Raw genomic sequence first — 18590 nt, 5'->3', positions numbered from 1 at the left:
ACATTCTTGGGTGCCCTGAAGCCTTCTTTACAAGACTGGGCTGGGAGACACAGCAAACCTTCTGGCAATGGCACATACTGATGTGCCATCCTAGAGAAGTTGGACTACCTGTGCAACCTCTGTAGGGTCCAGGTATTGCCTTATGCTACCAGCAGAGACACTGATCGTAGCCAAATGCAAAAAGAGTGAAAAAACAGTCAGAAAAGATGAGGAGGGAAAAATGTCAGTGGCCTCCATCTGTTAAACCATTCCGGTTTTGGGTGTTGTCTCATTGTTGACCATCTAGTGCACCTGTTGTTAATTTCCTTAACACCAAAGCAGCTGAAACTGATTAACAAACCCCTCTGCTACTTAACTAGTAGGTTGACTTGATTCTATACTCGGATTAAAAAGTGTTGCTTTAATTTTTTTATAAACAAGGGTTTGACATCACTTAAGCAGATGGGCACTACCTGGTTAGGAAACACTAAAAAGTGGCACTACCATTAAAATTATTGTATGATTGTGTCAGGATCTTCTCGTTGCATCTTCACATATCAAACAACAACTAAAAAGTAGCAGAGGTAACCAGATTTTGTGGTTACCGATGCACCTCATTTGGATACTTCAATTTCATTCGGCAAACTGTTTTGATAAATTTATTCAGGCTGTACCAGTCTTCTCTTTTTCCATGTTCAAATTCCACCACCCTCAAACAAAGGAAGATGCAGCAGTCATCATCAAAGAAGATTACCTGTTGCCAGTCAATAACATTCTGGACTACATGAGCCCAACATCAGTAGAAATGGACAGCAATGGTAATCAGTAGGAGATGTCATGATTTATGATATGAGTGGAGCTTTTTTTTTTTTTTTTTTTAAATAAGGGACTAATGTTATTAGTTCACTTGAGTTATTTACTGTTGATCATGCTACATACAATTCTTGGTGGCGTTGGTGTGAAACTGATTGTAGCAGAACTCTGCATTAAAGGACTTCGTTAAATAAGGGTATTCAGTAATGTTACAAAGGCAATTTAAAGTTGATTTATTATTAAATCTAAAAATATTACTAAATCTAAAATCTGGTATAAAAAAAAAGCACACTTCATTCTGTTTCAATTAACTGTTTCAGTTAAACTGTGGTGTGCTTTCTTTTCATTTTTTAATTGTCTTTTCTTTGTTAACTTCAAAAAGCATTAATAGTTGATGGGTATTGCGGACTTGATGATATGCGGTTAAAAACAGTGGCTTTTTCAAAAATGCAAGGCTATGCACTGATAAAAAAAAAGTAGTGTAATCCATTCATTTCATATTTATTACCACATATGGTGGACACAGTAAAATGAAGTGCATGCTTGGCCAAGCACATCACACCACAACTGTCCGTTTACCTAAATCTCGCTCCATATAACATCACAATAGGTACTTATTCAAAAGGAAACTTGACCGTTTTGCTTATGTTACATTTCATGTGCGAGTTTGCAATAGCACTGGTTTTGGCAACACACTTTTCAGAAAAAGGTCCAGATTAATAAAGATGGGGGGAAAAGTGTCTTATGTAAATGCAACATACCTAAGATGAGACAAAAAGATCTACTCTAAAATAAACAGTGTAATCCAGGGAGACAGTAAAATTGTTATCTCAGTGTAGCAAAGAAAAAAAAAATGCAGCAGTTACTACCTTTGCTGATATGCCGTATTTGTTGATTCCCTTATTTAAGTTTTGTGAATGCTGATGAAATAATCGTGAGTAGCACACTGGCTGATGGGAACTGTAGTAACCACATTGTCATTTTCTATAAGGTTGCAGATAAGATGATGTACTAATATTTACTGAATACCTTTCCTACTGGATCAGTTGCACAAAAACTGACTATGCTCACAGCCACAGTGCTTAGCAAGCACTTAAGCTTTGTAACACACTTACTAAATGCATCCTCAAGGTTAGCCAAACTTTTGCTTTTGGAGGCAACCTTATCTGCACAAACTGGCTGATATTAATGGCATGATTAATATAACTACCGCTGTATATTTCCAATCCAATATGATCACTGCTGATACTATAAAATATCACAGCAGTTCTTGCACAGTATATTATAACCAAGTATTATAAAATTATGAGTTGGTTCATTACCATTGTGTGTACACTATACCAGACAACTCCTAGCCTATACCTTCAACAGTTCTTGAAATCACTGTGCACAAATGACACAATATGACATTGTATTTTTGAAAAGTAAGGCCTATAGGTAATTAGAATGTTTACTATAATTAAAATAAATGAAGCCTGGGAAAAAAATCTAATAATACATAGATAAGATTCGGGACACGATAGTCTTTCCATAACAAACTTAGCTTTAGTTTATTTAACATAACAGATACTGTACATCCTTTCTACAGTTAATACTCACTCTGCTAAAGTTACTGTATAGGTAGGGATAAAAAAAAGTCCACTAAGAACACCTTAGCGAGTTAACATGTGAATGGAAGTGGGGAAAAATATCTTGCCATATCAGCAAAAATGGTTAATTCAAAAATAAGGGAAAAATATGTATTTTCTGTTTAGGGGGAAACATAACATTTACAATATATCTGCTTGTGAAGAAGAATAACTACTTGTTACTTCACATGAACCAACTGCAGACTACAGATGAACTACAGGCTGCTTAAAGCACAAGCTTCTTGATACTAGGGAGATAAAGGCTTATAGAGAAACATGCAAAAGAAGATTTCCTTCTAAATAATTTAACATCAACATACTCTCTCCTGTCCCGCAGTGTCCCAGATGAGGAATTTGTGAAGCTCACTTTGGTGTTGCACTGTTTTTGTCATGAAGGAAGCTCTGCAGATGAGATAAGATAGACTGAAATTTGTATATTGACAGTAAATGTAACAAAAACATTTTTCAAACATGCAATGTTTAATGGTTTTTCACTTTAGCAGAACATTAAAAGAAAATGCAATTAACTTTACATATGAAACAACAGTGTTAAAAAGTAATCTGATTGTCAGCTAAGCTGAAATAAAATTCAGTCAGTGCACTAAGTAAACATACAAAATACAATAAGCACAGTTCTTCTATTGGGAAACTTGAAACACTGAGGTATACATAAGAACAATGGATAACTAATGTAATTAATAAAATCAAAAATCTACAAGACATGGCAAACAGTTTACAACCTCTACTTTTCATCACGATTCAGGATGCAGTGCCTATTATGTATACAAAAAGTCACTGTAAAATTAATTTGTTTTTGTGCATGAGCTCAGTCTTCCTTCCACATATCAATGCAAAAATAACATTAACAACAGTAGTCTTCTCAGTATCATTTGTTTATTTAAAACTGTACACAGAGCCCAACCAAACTAAAACTGGCAGAGGATCACATGTGGTAAATTTAAAGATACCACACATCTGCAACAGAATTGTCCTAAGCAATGGCAGTTACACATAATGAGCATCACCACTTACCCTATTGTTGGATTAATATTGGGGTCAAAGCTGTCTTCCACAAATCTCCACACAATACTTGATTTTCCAACACCAGTGTCCTGAGAATAAGGCAGGGAAATAAACAAAGAATTGGTAAGTGAAACTAAGTATAAAGCCATTTTTACAGGTCTCCAATGTACTTTCTGATTGTGTCCTGTATGGGAAAGACCAGATGTTTCCAATAAATATTACCCATAAAAATTACCCTGATTGAATCTTTACAGAACACAAGAGCAAGTGCAAGAGCAGACCACTCAGACAGTCAAAACACAACCAGTATTCAGTTAAGTTTTGCAAAATATTATGGAATTTAAAAGGTTCTGAAGTACCGTAATGTAACACAGTACTTTGTAACATACTCCATAGACAACTACGGTTTTTTGTATTAAGAAAATATTTATGTTTGGCAACATCTGTTCCTTAGACAGCTTCCATCCATAAACTTGTGTTTTAGTTGAATGAATTTTGCAGTAGCAGCTGGCATCCACTATATTATTTTTTATCACAATTCTGAGCACTTTAATCAGGTCTACTCTTGACTCCACTTGCTCAGACTAACAGGATTCAGCTTCTTCAGCCTTCCCTGCTAGCTCATAACAACAGCCCTGGAATAAATCTAGTCACTCTCATGGACTTTCTTCAGTGCTGTAATTTCTAAACTTCACATAATATACCAGATGAGGCCTTACAAATGTGTAGTTAAGCAGTGATAGGTTCACTGAGGCTCCTACTGGTGTACTCTCAAATTTCAAACATTATAATTGTATAGTAATATTTTTGCTTCCTACTAGTAACAAATCATGCTTGTTTACATTAAATTTCAACTTTCAAATAGCTGCCCACCTAGACATTGTTTCAGGTCCATATAAAATAATTCTACTAACTTCCAACATTCCATTTAGTTTAGTGTTACCTGCATGTTTTTTCAGGCTGTTAGGTATATTTTTATTAAGATCATTTGCATAAATAAAATGAGAAGCAAATGCATCACTGATTTCTTAAGAATACCACTTTTATTACCACCTATTCTGCAAAAATGTACGTAATGCTGAAAACCTTTGCTTTCCAAGTTTGAACCAAATACATGATTCTAGCGACTCTCTGTGCACTATGCAAAAAACTTCACAGAGCCCTCCAACTCACCCTCCCCAGAGTCCCAACATGGTAAAATTCAAAACCATTATTTTAGAACAAAGTCTAAATTAATAAAATCAACAAGGAGAATTTAATAAACATAAATCATTTAATTTTGTGAAAAAACAATTATATAAATAAAACACTACAAAAAATAACATTTGTATAGAAAAAAGATTTTTAAAAATCTAAATGAGCAAAAAAGTATACAAAATGCAAATAATTGTAGGGTGCACATGGTAAAATAAACAGAAATTGCACAATTTAATATTTAAAAAATAAAAGTATGCATAGAAATAAAAAATGCCACATTCAAAAATCACTACTTGCAGATATTATGTCTTCCATGTCCAAAGACCTTCGAACACTGTTCTCTATTGAAATTAGAGCTAGACCTAAAAGTCCCTTCTGACACATAGTAGATATCAGTAAGATTTAACCAGCTTCAAAGAAGGAAGTCTGGCAAACCGAGGCAAACCTTACATGAAGAGACTGGACTACTGAGGGACTAAATTTTGATGTCTTGGGTCCCCGTCTCACTATTACCCATTCACCCTATGGCTGAAATTGCTCTGCCAATTTTGGCTGCACATGGACTACAATGGTGCCTTGAGTGGCAGATTGAAGCAGAAATCATCATTCATTTTTTTTTTTTGCAATTTGTACTACAGTAAGCTACACCACTCCTTGGTGTTACATGCATATTTAGGACTCAACTATGTCGCCTAATGAATTGACCAGCACTGTATACATTGTCCATCACCTCTCTCTGATGAGCTGTGCTGGCACTGTTAGTCGCAGCTTATTGTCTTGGGCATGAGGAATCAAACCTTTCCTGTATTTCTGCATGCATCCCTGGCAGCGTGCAACCACATCTTACTTCAGCTTCGGTGAACCTTCCTTCTCCCACTCCTGAATTAATGTCACATATTGTCCCATCTGTTTCCCCTTGTCATAAAATGTCCACACTACTGGCAAGTGGTACTATTGTGTTGGTAGCCTTAAATTGGCGTCCTGTCTGTGCTAAGAGAAAAAAAATGGTGTGCCCTAAAATACCCACTTGTTAAAGCATTATTACTGAAAGATACTGATGAATAAAAAAAATCAAATGCCAACTAATTTTCCTTTTCTATAGTGTCAGCAAACTTTGATCAAATCAGTCAAAGCATTTTTGACATTTTGATGGTATTTCATTTTCCAACTTTTTTGTTAACCCCTAAATACTGATATAGTGAAATGTCCTAGTGCCCTAGATGTACAGTACAATCCAGCCAAATTTCAGCTTTTTAACTAAACAGGAAATAGTGCTCTTATCAATAAGTAAGTGAGTGAGTAAGTCAGTCAACTTTGCATTATAAATATATATGTACTTGCATCATAACGTGTATATATACACACATACACATCAAACTTGGTACTCTAAATACTCAAGTGATAATTGATTCCGGTGCAGCAGAAAACTTTCACTAGACTAGCGACAGACTTGCAACTAAAACCCCTCACATTAAAATACACAGAATTCATAACGTCTATGGATAGCAAACCTTTGGACATGCAGATAATAGACCAAATGACACCTAAAAATCATCCTGTATAGAGATGAAGAACATCAAGAACAAAGATTTTTCTTTTTGATTTCAAGCAAACACCCTTGTGTTATTCTGGGGTACCTGTGATTGCAAAAAACATAATCCCATTATTGACTGGCATCTTAAAGGATATAAAAGAATGCAGCTCTTGTTGTAGAAGCAATTGTTGTACCCTCCCCACACTGCACTGTGGGGCCATGGAATAACTTCCATCCTCTTATCACGATTTCAATTATATGCTTCATAAACAAATATCCACTGGACTTCTCCCCCAAGGCACGGTGCCGCAGTGGTAGTGCTGCTGCCTCGCAGTAAGGAGACCTGGGTTCGCTTCCCGGGTCCTCCCTGCGTGGAGTTTGCATGTTCTCCCCGTGCCTGCGTGGGTTTCCTCCAGGTACTCTGGTTTCCTCCCACAGTCCAAAGACATGCAGATTAGATGCACTGGCAAACATAAATTGTCCCTAGTGTGTGCTTGGAGTGTGGGTGTGTGTGTCTTGCGGTGGGTTGGTGCCCTGCCCGGGATTTATTCCTGCCTTGCACCCTGTGTTGGCTAGGATTGGCTCCAGCAGACCCCCCGTGACCATGTGTTAACATATAGTGGGTTGGATAATGACTGATTGACTGACTGACTTCTCCCCCAACGAGTATATGACTATGCCATTGATATACATACAGTATACCAGAAGGAAAAATGTTCACCCCTTATTGTACAGAAAGTTAAGCTATGGATGAATACAAACAGGCAAATTTAAAAACAGCCTTTATTCAACAGTTCATTATTCCTTATAGGGGCAGTGATTTTTGTTTTTGGATAAGAACAAGGATGGAGGCTTGTATCTATGTATTGACTGAGTGTTTCCACAACATAGTTTTAAAATCAAAACCTGGCTGTTTATGTAAATATTTAAATGCTAGAAAAGTATGGTGGGCTTTACTTTTCAATCACCTTGATTTTATCATCTCATATAGACTGGGAAACAAAAATGGAAAAGCAGATGCATTACTTTGCATATACAATCTAAAAGAACTATGCCTGCAAATTAAGATTACTTTAATTCAATTAATCGAGTGATTATTTTTGTTGATAAATCGATAAATTGGATTAAAAAAAATGATAAGCATTAATTATTTTCATTTAAAATTAAATGCATGAAGTGAATGAAATGGAACGTTTTACTAAAAAAAAAAAAGGTTTCGTATAAAAAGTTTTTTTTTTAAATTAACTACTTGTGTAGAATTTTTAAACAAAATAAATATTTTCTACATCATTTACATAATACATTACAAATACAGTACTAATAAATAAAAATGAAACAGTGGCATTTCTGGCTTTGGTTGAACAATGAACAGACACACAAACACACACACACACACAAAATTTGCTTGAAATGTTTTCAACGAACTAAATCAACTAAACTTACAATGTGGCTTATGTATTCAGAATCACAATGAACCAATACTTCAAAATTAAACATGTAATTGAAGTATTTTTTTCTGTGAAAGAGTTGGTTTACTGGTAAAGTGTCATTTAAATATCTGACTACCACAATATTCCACTACAGAAAAATTTGTTGCACCATTGTAACTTTATGAATTCCTTTATTGCAGCAGTCTGCAGCAAAGTTTGAAATTAGTTCAGCAAAAATAACATCACTGTCATATGTTGAGGAAATGTGCAGACTGTTTTTCTTTTGCAGCAAAACAAGTGGTTTCATTTTTGTGCTCTAAAGTTGTTCCTTTACTATATAATACGCCAAGTTCATTTTGAATGAAAGTTCATATGTTTTTGCATCATTATTGGTTCTTTTTTATGTAAGGAAATGTTTTACCACAGCAAATTCTTTGGTGCATTTGCTTACAGTCAAGACACTGTTGCAGCCTGTTGCAGGTCACTTGCTCTTGGAAGTGTGCAGTTAAGATTTTCCCATTTGAAACTGTGTGATCCTGCCACAAAATCTATTACATCGGCTAAATTGGCTTACTAAAATAGTACTTGTACATCATTGCATCCTCCAACATATTTTACAGGAACCAGCTTAAGTCCGACAGTAAAATATTCTGGGAATCTTGCTCCTACCTTTTGACTAGAATGAGCAATATGCTTTTCAGTTGCAGTTGCAAGCTATGGGATTCACTGCTTCACTTACTGCTTCATTTTATCTGAATGGTGCTAGAATCTTTGATTTCCTTTGTACACAGGACTGAAAAAATAGTTTTCTACTCGGACAGGGACTTACATTTCTTTGCATCCATTTTGTGTACACAAACACGCACTAACATTACCTGTGCTTGTAAGTGTGTAATGCAGCACCATAATTTAGCAAAGTAACCAGGTAAATTTGGAAAAAAATAAATAAATAAAATACACTCAAATATGGGAAGTGAAAATTTGAACATTTACTAGCTACTGGTTAATGACAATTTTTTTTTTTTTTAATTTGCCTATCATGAAATTCTGCCACATACTCTGTATGAAAATGTTTTACTCGCATTGTAGATGGCTGAACTATAACTTGAATTATTCCCCACTTCAAATGAAAAATCTTTCTATTATGCCTGAACAAGAACACATTGTTTCCTTGCATCTGTATCACATAAGGTTGAAGTAACATTCAACTTACTGGAATGATGGCAAGTCTTTCTCCTCCAAAGAGCCTGTAACAATGTTTCCAACTGTTGTGCTCTTTGTGTCATACGAAATCAGACCTATACATTTTGCAACTCACCATCTTTTTTCTGTGATCACCGTGAAGTGTTCCTAAACTCTGGAATTCTTAGGATGAACTGTCTTTTCTGTCAATTGCTTACCATCTGTCATTTTTCAAATGTGTCACTACTTCATTCAGTTGTGAATGCAATTGTGCACCACAAATATTCAGCCTAATGACATAATCAATGAAAGTGATCAACTGCCAATGTTTTAATAATCGATTATCATCGATTGTGACAATTAGTTGTTGTAGCCATAAATAAAAAACACTGATTACACCAGAAAAATATTCAACCTTCTGAATGTTTTTTACCAGCTACTGTGAAGCAGAATCTCAGGTAAGGTCAAGTCAGGTCAAGGTCCAGCTGCTCAGGACCTCAACAATTAGGATCCTATGAGCCGGATCACAAACTAGGAATCGCTCCACATGGACGTAGTGCTGCAACTAATGCTCTCTCACAATGCAAGTAATGGTGCCTTATTATTACTATTTGGGACTCCTTGAGCAACCACTTGTTCGACACAAAGTCAAGCCAGCAGTACCCAAGGATTCTCTTAAGAGACACTGTGCTAAAGGAGTCCAGTTTTTGCCTCAGGTACTGGTTAGCGTCCATATCTCAACCATATAGCAAAACAGGAAGCACCAGGACTCTAAAGACTTGGACCATTGTCCTCTTGCAAAGATATTAGGAGCACCATACATCCCTTTCAAGCGACCGCATGACTCCCACAACCAAACCCCCCTACTTCATGGTCTCCCAAACTGTCTTCTGACAGATCTTGTAGTGCCAAGATCTTGGCTGAAGTCGAGGGGAGACAGAGCTATCATAGGATGAGTTACCAGAGACATGAATGTCACTGCTAAGGTAAGTAAACCTCTCAATGAGGTCAACACTCTCTCAAAAGAAAGACACACTGCTAATGGCATTAAAGGCATGGATCTTGGTTTTTATCAAGGACACTTGCAAGGCCAGATACTCAGACTCCTCACTCAGTCTCAGTCAGTCTCTTGAGAGCATCATCTGCAAGGTCAAGATCAGTGAATCTCGCTTCACCAACAGATGCCCTACTGCCGCCATTGCAAGCATTGAACAGGGTAGGAGCAAGAACACATCCCTGATGAACCCCATAACCTCTGTACAGCACTCACAGTACCACTGTACAGGGTAGCAATGAATTCCTGAGACTTCACAAGATCCCCCCGAAGTAGCTGGATGTCCCACAGGGCTGCTCAACCAAGTGAGGTGAACGCTTTACAAAAATCGACAAAAGCTGCAAAGAAACTCTGCTGACATTTGCATGTGTGCTTGATGAAAACCTTCAGTGCCAGGATGAAGTTGATAGTAGACTTCTCAGGCATAAAACCGGACTACTCGAGTCGCTGGTAGGTGAGCAAGTGACCATGGATCCTATTAAGCATGACTTTAGTGAGGACATTACCCAGCACTAAGAGCAGTGTTATCCCCTTGTAATTGCTGCAATGCAGGTGATCACCCTTCCCTTTCCAGATATGGATGATAAGTCCCATTTTACAGTCAGTTGGAATGATGCCTGTCACCCGGATGGAGGCAAAGACTGCTTGCAATACCAGGAGGACAGCCTTACCACCAGCTTGGAGAAGTTCACCCCAGATACCACAGATCCCTGCACCCTTCCCTACCCTCAGCTGACTCACCACCTGCACAATCTCAGTGAGACTGGGTGGTTCACAGCTAATTGGAGAACAGCCTCAAGAGCTGTAGACCCAGAGATATCCAACATCCTAGCCAGAGGATCTCAGAATCTCAACGAATTAATATTAAATATTTCCTCTTTCTCATATCAGGACGTACCAGAAAATGTATATCAGGATAAATTATCTCTATGTGCACTATGAATGATTGTGGACATAGACCTCACATTTTTGATCATCATTGTATTACTCAAGCTCAAGAAATTCTATAGATAGATATTTCTAGTCACCATGTATATACCAAGATATTAGAAATTATGTATTGGCGTGTGATGTATGCAAGAGAAAGAACCCTGAGCAAGGTCTCCCTATAGATTTGCTACAACATATACCTCATGCTGACAGGGATTGGGAATCAATAATTACAGATTTTATTAATGATTGGTCACAATTCACCACTGTTCTAGTAGTTGTTGTTGATTTTTCCCAAATGTGTTTATAAAATAGCAAACATTTTTATCTGAGAGATACAATGTATACAGTATAAATGGCTTTCCTCATTCAATCTTTTCTGATGTTGATCCTTTATTTATATCTCAGTTCTGGCATTTTTTTCTGTGAATAAAGTAAAATTGAATTTTACTCAAACACATTAGTGTAAAACTAAGTACACCCAACATTCATCAAACAACCCCATGTAGCCAGGAGGCAAACTCAGGCACTGCTGTACAAAAGAAATTAATGTAGACAACAAATACCAGCTCTCATCCATGTAATGCTGAACAAGCCTCTCAATAGAGTGCAGATTAGAAATATTTTAGCCAGCCAACACCCTTAACTCTTGCAGCAGACAGTTCAAGTAGTATAAGGCAGATTAACGAGAATGTGCAAAGATTAAGAGGTAGATGATCAGAAAATTTCCAATAAAAACTATGATTAACTTTGAAGCAATTGTGCCCAAAGAGACCAATCTCTGCTTAAAAAAAGAAAACAGAAAAAAAGACCCAGCAAATAGAAGACTTGAACAGCAATAGAGAAAATAGTGTATTTGTTCCTGCCTTTCACCCAATGCTTGCTGGAACAGGCTCCAGCGTCGCTGCTCAAGATAAGTACGTTTGGAAAATAGAGGAATGGATGTGCAGACACATATAACAGTGTTAATGCAAACAATTTTAGTAACAGACAGATTTATTCCAGGTTAATCTCATTGTTTAATTAATTTTACAGTTACACTTTATATTCTTTAAAGATAACTATTTCATGTTGTACAGTGAATAATATCTGCATCAAAAAAGGGATATCTTGGTATCTTTAAAACTTGAAACCCTCTCTCAGACAGCAGATCAGTAAATGTGACTTTTGGGAATATCTTATCAATATTATCAATAGATAATACAGTCAAGGCTGTACGTTCACATACACCTTGGCTAAATACTTTCAAACTTAAACTTCCCCGACCACATATCTCACGTTACCAAACAATTCATATTGTTACAGTAAGTCAAAACAGTGCATCTACATAACAGATACAACTTCCATTGGAGATTTTCTCCAAAATACATCTGTCTCAATTATTATTTTAAATTTGAATCATTATGCCCTATTTTCAGGGGGTTAAAATTTTACAAACACCAAATAAGTACATAGTTATTAGCTTTAAATTGCGTAACCCGAGGCAAATCCTTAGGACATCCTTCCAGAAGTTTCTCATAATACTTTGCCAAACGTTTGGTCCATTCCTCCTGACAGAACTGGTGTAAATTGAGAAAAGCTTGTTAGCTTCCTTGCTTGGATACGTTTCTTCAGTTCAGTCCACAGATGTTTCATTGGATTTGTGATGGTCTCTGAAATACTGTCACGCTGTTGTTTGCAAGCTGTTTCATTACCAATTTACAAGTATGCTGGAAATTATTGTCCTGCTGGAAGACCCATTTGTGACAAAGCTTTAGCTTTCTGGCTGATGTCTAGATGTGTTATTTCACAATTTTCAGATAAGGCTTCTTCATCATGACGACATCGGTTTTATGGAGTGCATCAGTCCCCTTCCCAGTGAAACAGCCACATGACATGATGCCGTCTCCCCCATGCTTCATAATTCTGATGGTGTTCTTTGGATTAAGAGCCTCAACGCTTCAGCCTCTAAATTTTGTTTTGTCTGACCAGAGAACAATCCTCTAAAAAGTTATGTCTTTGTCCTGGTGAGTAACTTCAAACTACTGAAGCCTTATGTCAATTTTGGAGTAATGATTTCTTAGTCAAGAACCTTCCAGGCAATTGTGATGAAGTGCTCTCTTAATGGAGGATGATGACATTTTTGTTTCTGATGCCTCCAACTCCTTAACTGTTTCTTTAGTTATCTTGGGGATCTGTTGAACCTTTTCGAAACAAACTTTGTTCATCCCTGGGAGTCAATTTGTGACATAAATGACATAATGACATAAATTCTGTTTGGTCTCAAGCTTTTTACATTTTCGTTCAATGGATTGTTGCTTGCGTATCTGGAACCTTTTGGAGATGGGAGAAAACCAACTTTGAAGAGCTAAACTTTTCCTCCTAAGGTCTTTACTTAGTTCTTTCGATTCCCCCATCATCTTAACCATAAAACAGCACTGGCTCTACAGGAAGGCCTTTATATACACCAACTGTCGTCCCATTTAATGTCTAATTCTGACAATTAGAAAATCAGAAGCTGAAAAATCATTTAAATCAATTTCTGGAATCATCCATGCCGTTTAAGGAGAATGTCAACCCACTGAAAATCTGACATGGTGGTTAAAGGCTGTTATAAATCTTAATCATTAATTTTGCAGGAAAACTAATGAAATCTACGTTGATAGTCTAACAACACAACTTTAATGGTAGCGTAATATGTGTAAAGATGGCGAATTTTGAGTTTGAAAGCTTTTAACTTTAATGGCCTCAACTGTACAAAACATCCTACCACAACTTCCCAGACTGGCATTTTAAAAATGTGTCATGATCGGCTTGTGGAACTACTCCATCTTCTGTATAATCTGTGAATGTTTGAGGACATGAGGAAACCACTTCTGTTTAAGATTTGTCAACCACATAGGTTTTCCCTTCGGGTGCCGCAGTTCTTCCTGTCACACAGACGGACTTAGTTGTCTTGCTAGCACAATTCTTTTAATCAATTAAGTTTAATACTTGAAAACCCCCCAAACATCAGGTATTAATTACTTCAATTGTTAGCCGAAGCCTGGCAACTAAAGTTTTGTAAGGGGCCTTTTTTAGTAGCCCGCTATCACACACAATTTTTTAACGATGGTCATCTGTAAAAACAGACACATTCCACAGAGGATACATATCTCCGTGTGACCAAACTGGACCAGTGGCACACACGATCAATCACACCTCTGTTTACGTCACGCTGTGTTTATGTCTGTCTACGGATCACCAAAATCCGGATAACGGAGGGAGAACTTGGCGTATTGCTGGCTATGTGGGACTCTTCACGCGTCTCTGCGTTATCTCTAAAAAGTTAGGGAGCCTGGCAAATGGGCCCCGCGACTCTCCCTGTCACGAATAACTTTCGGTCGCTGGCCTGGAACGTTAACGCGGAAGTAGTCACGGACACTCACCCCGAGAAGACAAACTTTGAGTTCTCGCAAAGCCATCGTTTATCAGCAAGCCCCACTGCACAATCATTCATTCGCCGGAGTCCACCGGCCTTCAACAGAAACCAGACCGATGAGGTTCTGTCGCTGTTGATTTCTACAGTAACACCTCCCTTGACGACGGCCTCGGCGCAGGCGCCATCTTGGGGAGGCCCTGCGTGGTCACGTGATTGACGGGACGCCGGCTTTCCTCAAGCTGCTGCTTTTCCTTCAGGTTTTTTTTTTCATAAGGCCTACGCTGAGGTACATTGGCTTCCACTGAGAGGTTTTATGAAATACAACGTACATTTCAAAGGGGTTGTTCGTGCGTAAAGTGCCGTCTACTCCCTGCCGTGCAGTCGGAGCCAAGATGGCAGGTAAGTTCGCATTCTCTTCTTTAAATCTCGCCGTGGGCCTACGGATCAGTGGGTTCATAAATTCAGGCCTTACGTATACCGAGGGGGGGCACCTTCTTTGTGTGTGTATATATATATATATATATATATATATATTACACACACACAGGATTTGGGTATTTAACACGTGGCATTTTTGGATTTGTTTTATAAATAACTACAAACCGATGAACATAACTTTGATTATGTAATACCCAGTAAGCAGGCACCGCGGTATCCTCGTTTAAGTATAATTAAAAGTCCCTTATGCACACACTTCAGTGTGCTGTCTTTATTGTTTTAGTCTTCCAATCATATATGCGTCTTCAACTGAATGCACCTTGACTAACACTAAAGTAAGTAGTGCGTTTATAAACTAATTAAGTCTGTTTTTCCAGACCCTAAATCTGCCCCTCCCTTGCGATCGATTTCTTCTCAGCTGTGTCCTTACTGGTCTTTTGCTGAGAGTATCGTCAAGTCAGTTCTATCTTCAAATCGCTTAAAAAGAATATACAAGCGACTTTCCCGAATGACCCATCGTACCCCTTGTCCCTTTTAGCCGAGAGTTATCTGCCTGTCTCATTCCATTCTCAGTGCTTTTACATTCTTTGTTGATTTAGATATTCTTCAAGTTGAACTTAACAGAAATTGGCAAGTTCTAGACCAGCTGAACGACTGCGGTCGCAGTTTTATTCCGTAGTGTTCTTGCTATTGTGACAAGCTAATTACTTAATCACAACATTTCATGCAGCGTCCTTAAGAATGTTTTTAGGTGGACTGCAAGGTAAAAAAGTGTGTGCCAGGTTTGAAATAGTCAGTAGTGTCCATCGGTCTGGCATATCGAAAGGTCGGGAGAACATGTCACGGTTAAGAAATTTCCAGCATATGACTCTTTAAATACGGTTTAATGCAAGATATAAAATCTGCCAGACAGCAAATGTATATCCTTATTCTCAAATTATGCTGCAGGTGGGCCTAAAATGTTTGCCAGAAAATTCATTATTTCTGAGTAAAGTCTACAGCAGTGGTTTTGGTGACATATCAACAGGATTATATTATTTTTCAAGTCACGTCATGTGGCTTTATCATCATATCATCCATACACAGTATTGCAGTGGTACGAAATAACGTTGTCCAGGACCACAGTGCAATCTGTTGCATAAAGACGGGAAAAGTGCAAGACACGTACAGAACTATACTATAAGCAGGTAGGCATGAAGTAACGTCCCACACTACCGTGACAAATATACATACATAACATACATAAACACGTGACAAGTGCATAACACATACATTAACTAAATAGGTAAATAAACAGATTGTATTAAATTGAAACAGTAATAAATGATAACGTAGTAACAGATGTACTGTGTATAAAGTAAACTACAAAGAGCATATCTGAGGGGAAGGGAGCAGCACAGAGTTTGGGATCTGTACAGCCAAGGCATAGAAGCTTTTGCAGTACTTGGCAGAACTGTCACTGATGCTAGAGAACCTCCTGCCTGATGGAAGTGGGACAAAAAGTAGGGAAAAGGTGGTGAGCAGCCCACAACGATGCTGAAGGATTTGCAGATGCAACATTTAATAAAGATATGGAGGGAAGAGAGGTCCTGTTGTAGGGCCTTTGTGGACAGGGACACTGCAGTATGTCATTTACAAGCTGCACATTTATGTAACCCATACAATGAGTTAAATGTTTGAAGTGATTATATTCTAAAATGCATACATTGTATATTGAAATTCACCATATACATAATAGAGATAAGCACACAAATCAGTGTAGCATTGAAGAAATGGCTCTGCTTTAATTTTCACTATTATTTGCACCTGATTTTGCACTGCTCATTACTTCTTCTTTCGGCTTCTCTTGTTATGGGTTGCCACAGCGGATGATCTTTTTCCAGATCTTCCTGTCTTCTGGATCTTGCTCTGTTACTGCTAATCACTAATTGTTAGTATTTAGTACCAATTTAAGGAGCAAACTCCACTAACGTAGGTGAATTGAAATAAAAAATGGTAAAAGGATATTAAGTGCTTAAAACTATGACAACCAAAACACATTTCTAAATTTCTTCTAAATGCACATATCATTCTAGAGCACTTCTCTAAAAGCAGACTAATAAAAAAAGGCCAGTTAAACAATTAGAGTGATGAGAAAAGAGTGACCCAATTATTTATGAAACTGGTTGGAATAAAAACATGTAGCCATTGTAGTACTCCAAGACTGTAATTCGGGTCCTGTACTGTGGAAGTTGGTAATACAGAGTAAGCGGAACTTTTCAGTTTTGCCAACAGGTTCTTTTTTTTTCATTATTTAAAAATGCAGCCCGATAGTGATCAAATTGGTGATCCAGCTTTCCTAAGTATTGCTTTTCTAACAATCTTTGATCTAAGGATGTAAAAATCGATGCTTGCAGGTCAGTTGTTCCATATTAAGGATTATTTCATGCTTGTCTGTGTGCCTCAGTGTCTTGTCTTCTTGTAGTTGCTCGTTCTTCATCACTTAACTGCCTTTTGCCATCTGCTTGACACTCAGCAGATGTTTCTCTTAATCTTTTTTTTTTCCTATTATGGGTTTTTTGTCACATAATCTGCCTCTACAGTTTGAGTGACACTTAGCATATGTCTCTGGTCTTCTTTTTCTTTCTACCATGTCACTTGCTTTTTGAGATTCCTTTGCTACAGTAAACCAATGACAGTAGGTTACATTGCCAAGGTTCAACTATTTCCACAAATTAAGGTCCTGGCACACACTTACACAACATAGTTTCATTAGTGATCAAATCATATTCATGGCCCGCCTTAAACATGTTCATTTGTTGAAAGTTTAGCCAGTCACGATATATTTCTATTTTTATGAATATTTTAACGGTAGGAAAGCAAAAGCTAATCGTTTTAAAAAATAAATGTGATATTTCAGAATTCAACTTTTTTGTCTTTTCATAATCATAGGATAAATTCCTTTCCCTTTGAAGCATGTGCTTTTAAAGGAAGCATTATTTATAAATTCAGATAAAACCATCTCCCCAGTGGTTACAAGGGCAGTCAGTCTCTCTCTAGGGCACCAAGAAGAAACAGGAAACAAAACTTTTGGGATACATCCACTTTAAAACAGAAAAGATTTTGATTTTGGGGGAAAAATGCATCCTACTGTGGTTGTATCACAGATTCTTATCACTATCTTACTTTAGGGAAGGACATGTGTTTACTTCTCTGTTTAAATTAACTGGAGTTTGTAGATTTTATTTACATTCATTCATTCAGTTTCTACCTCTTATCCTCCTTGTTGGGGCAGCAGTGTAAGCAAAGATGCGGAGACGCTCTTTTTTTCTCCATCACATCCTCCAACTACTCTGGAGGTGTCCCCAGGCCATCTTGGAGATATAATCTCTCCAACGTTTTTCAGGTTTGCCCCAAGGTCTCTTCCCAGTTGGACACGCCCAAAACAACTCCACAGGGAGGCGTCCTACTAAGATGCCCAAACCACCCTAACTGGCTGATTTCGATGTGGTGATGCTCCTTACCTTGCAAAGTTATTCCTACACTTGTATCCAAAATCTACTACTATCTTGCTACTGTAAGCTTGTGGCCATAGGTAAGGGTAGAAACATAGATCAACTGGTAAACTGAAAGCTTTCCTTTTCGGCTATTCTCTCTCTCTCGACTAATTGGGATAGTATCCACATAACTGCAGATGTCACTCCAATCTGCCTGTCAATAACTCACTCCTTTATTTTCTTAGTCTTGAACGTGACCCTCAGACAAGGTTATTATAGTTTTGTCTTTTTATATTGGTTTTTATTTATATATTTTTTCAGAACTTACTTGGAAATTCAGTTTAGTTTTAGTTTTCCTTTGTGTATTTTTTGTTTTAATTTAGTTTTTATTTCACTGTTTCTATTTTATTTTTATATTTATTAGTTTTAGTAATTATAGTATGGTTAAAGAGCTACTATGGAGTTTACTTTTGTGTACATGTAGCAGGATTGTATATGAGTTTAAT

The 18590-nt window shown here is 37.4% G+C and overlaps 2 protein-coding genes across 7 annotated transcripts in view; one reads left to right on the top strand and one right to left on the bottom strand.

Moving 5' to 3' along the window:
* The window catches only part of rab22a (RAB22A, member RAS oncogene family), a 39242-nt gene extending 24878 nt beyond the window's left edge, over nucleotides 1-14364 (bottom strand). Inside the window, exons 1-3 of the mRNA XM_039735541.1 lie at nucleotides 14178-14364; nucleotides 3453-3532; nucleotides 2741-2822 (exon numbers count right to left, since the gene is read on the bottom strand). Of these exons, the coding sequence (XP_039591475.1) occupies nucleotides 2741-2822; nucleotides 3453-3532; nucleotides 14178-14213 (198 nt within the window). The 5' untranslated portion in view covers nucleotides 14214-14364. The remainder of the gene's footprint in view (nucleotides 1-2740; nucleotides 2823-3452; nucleotides 3533-14177) is intronic.
* Nucleotides 14365-14418: 54 nt separating this feature from the next.
* Nucleotides 14419-18590, top strand: part of ppp4r1l (protein phosphatase 4, regulatory subunit 1-like) — a 66368-nt gene continuing 62196 nt past the window's right edge. For all 6 annotated transcript variants that reach the window (XR_005630539.1, XR_005630540.1, XR_005630537.1 and 3 more), the window contains exon 1: nucleotides 14419-14569. Coding sequence is in view for 1 of the 6 variants with exons in the window: in XM_039735540.1 (XP_039591474.1) it covers nucleotides 14563-14569 (7 nt within the window). In the remaining 5 variants the exon portion in view is untranslated. The remainder of the gene's footprint in view (nucleotides 14570-18590) is intronic.

Source organism: Polypterus senegalus, chromosome 14 (genome assembly GCF_016835505.1).
Source record: "Polypterus senegalus isolate Bchr_013 chromosome 14, ASM1683550v1, whole genome shotgun sequence".
NCBI lineage: Eukaryota > Metazoa > Chordata > Cladistia > Polypteriformes > Polypteridae > Polypterus > Polypterus senegalus.
The sequence above is the reverse complement of the archived record's forward strand: the minus strand, read 5'-3'. Positions and strand labels throughout refer to the sequence as shown.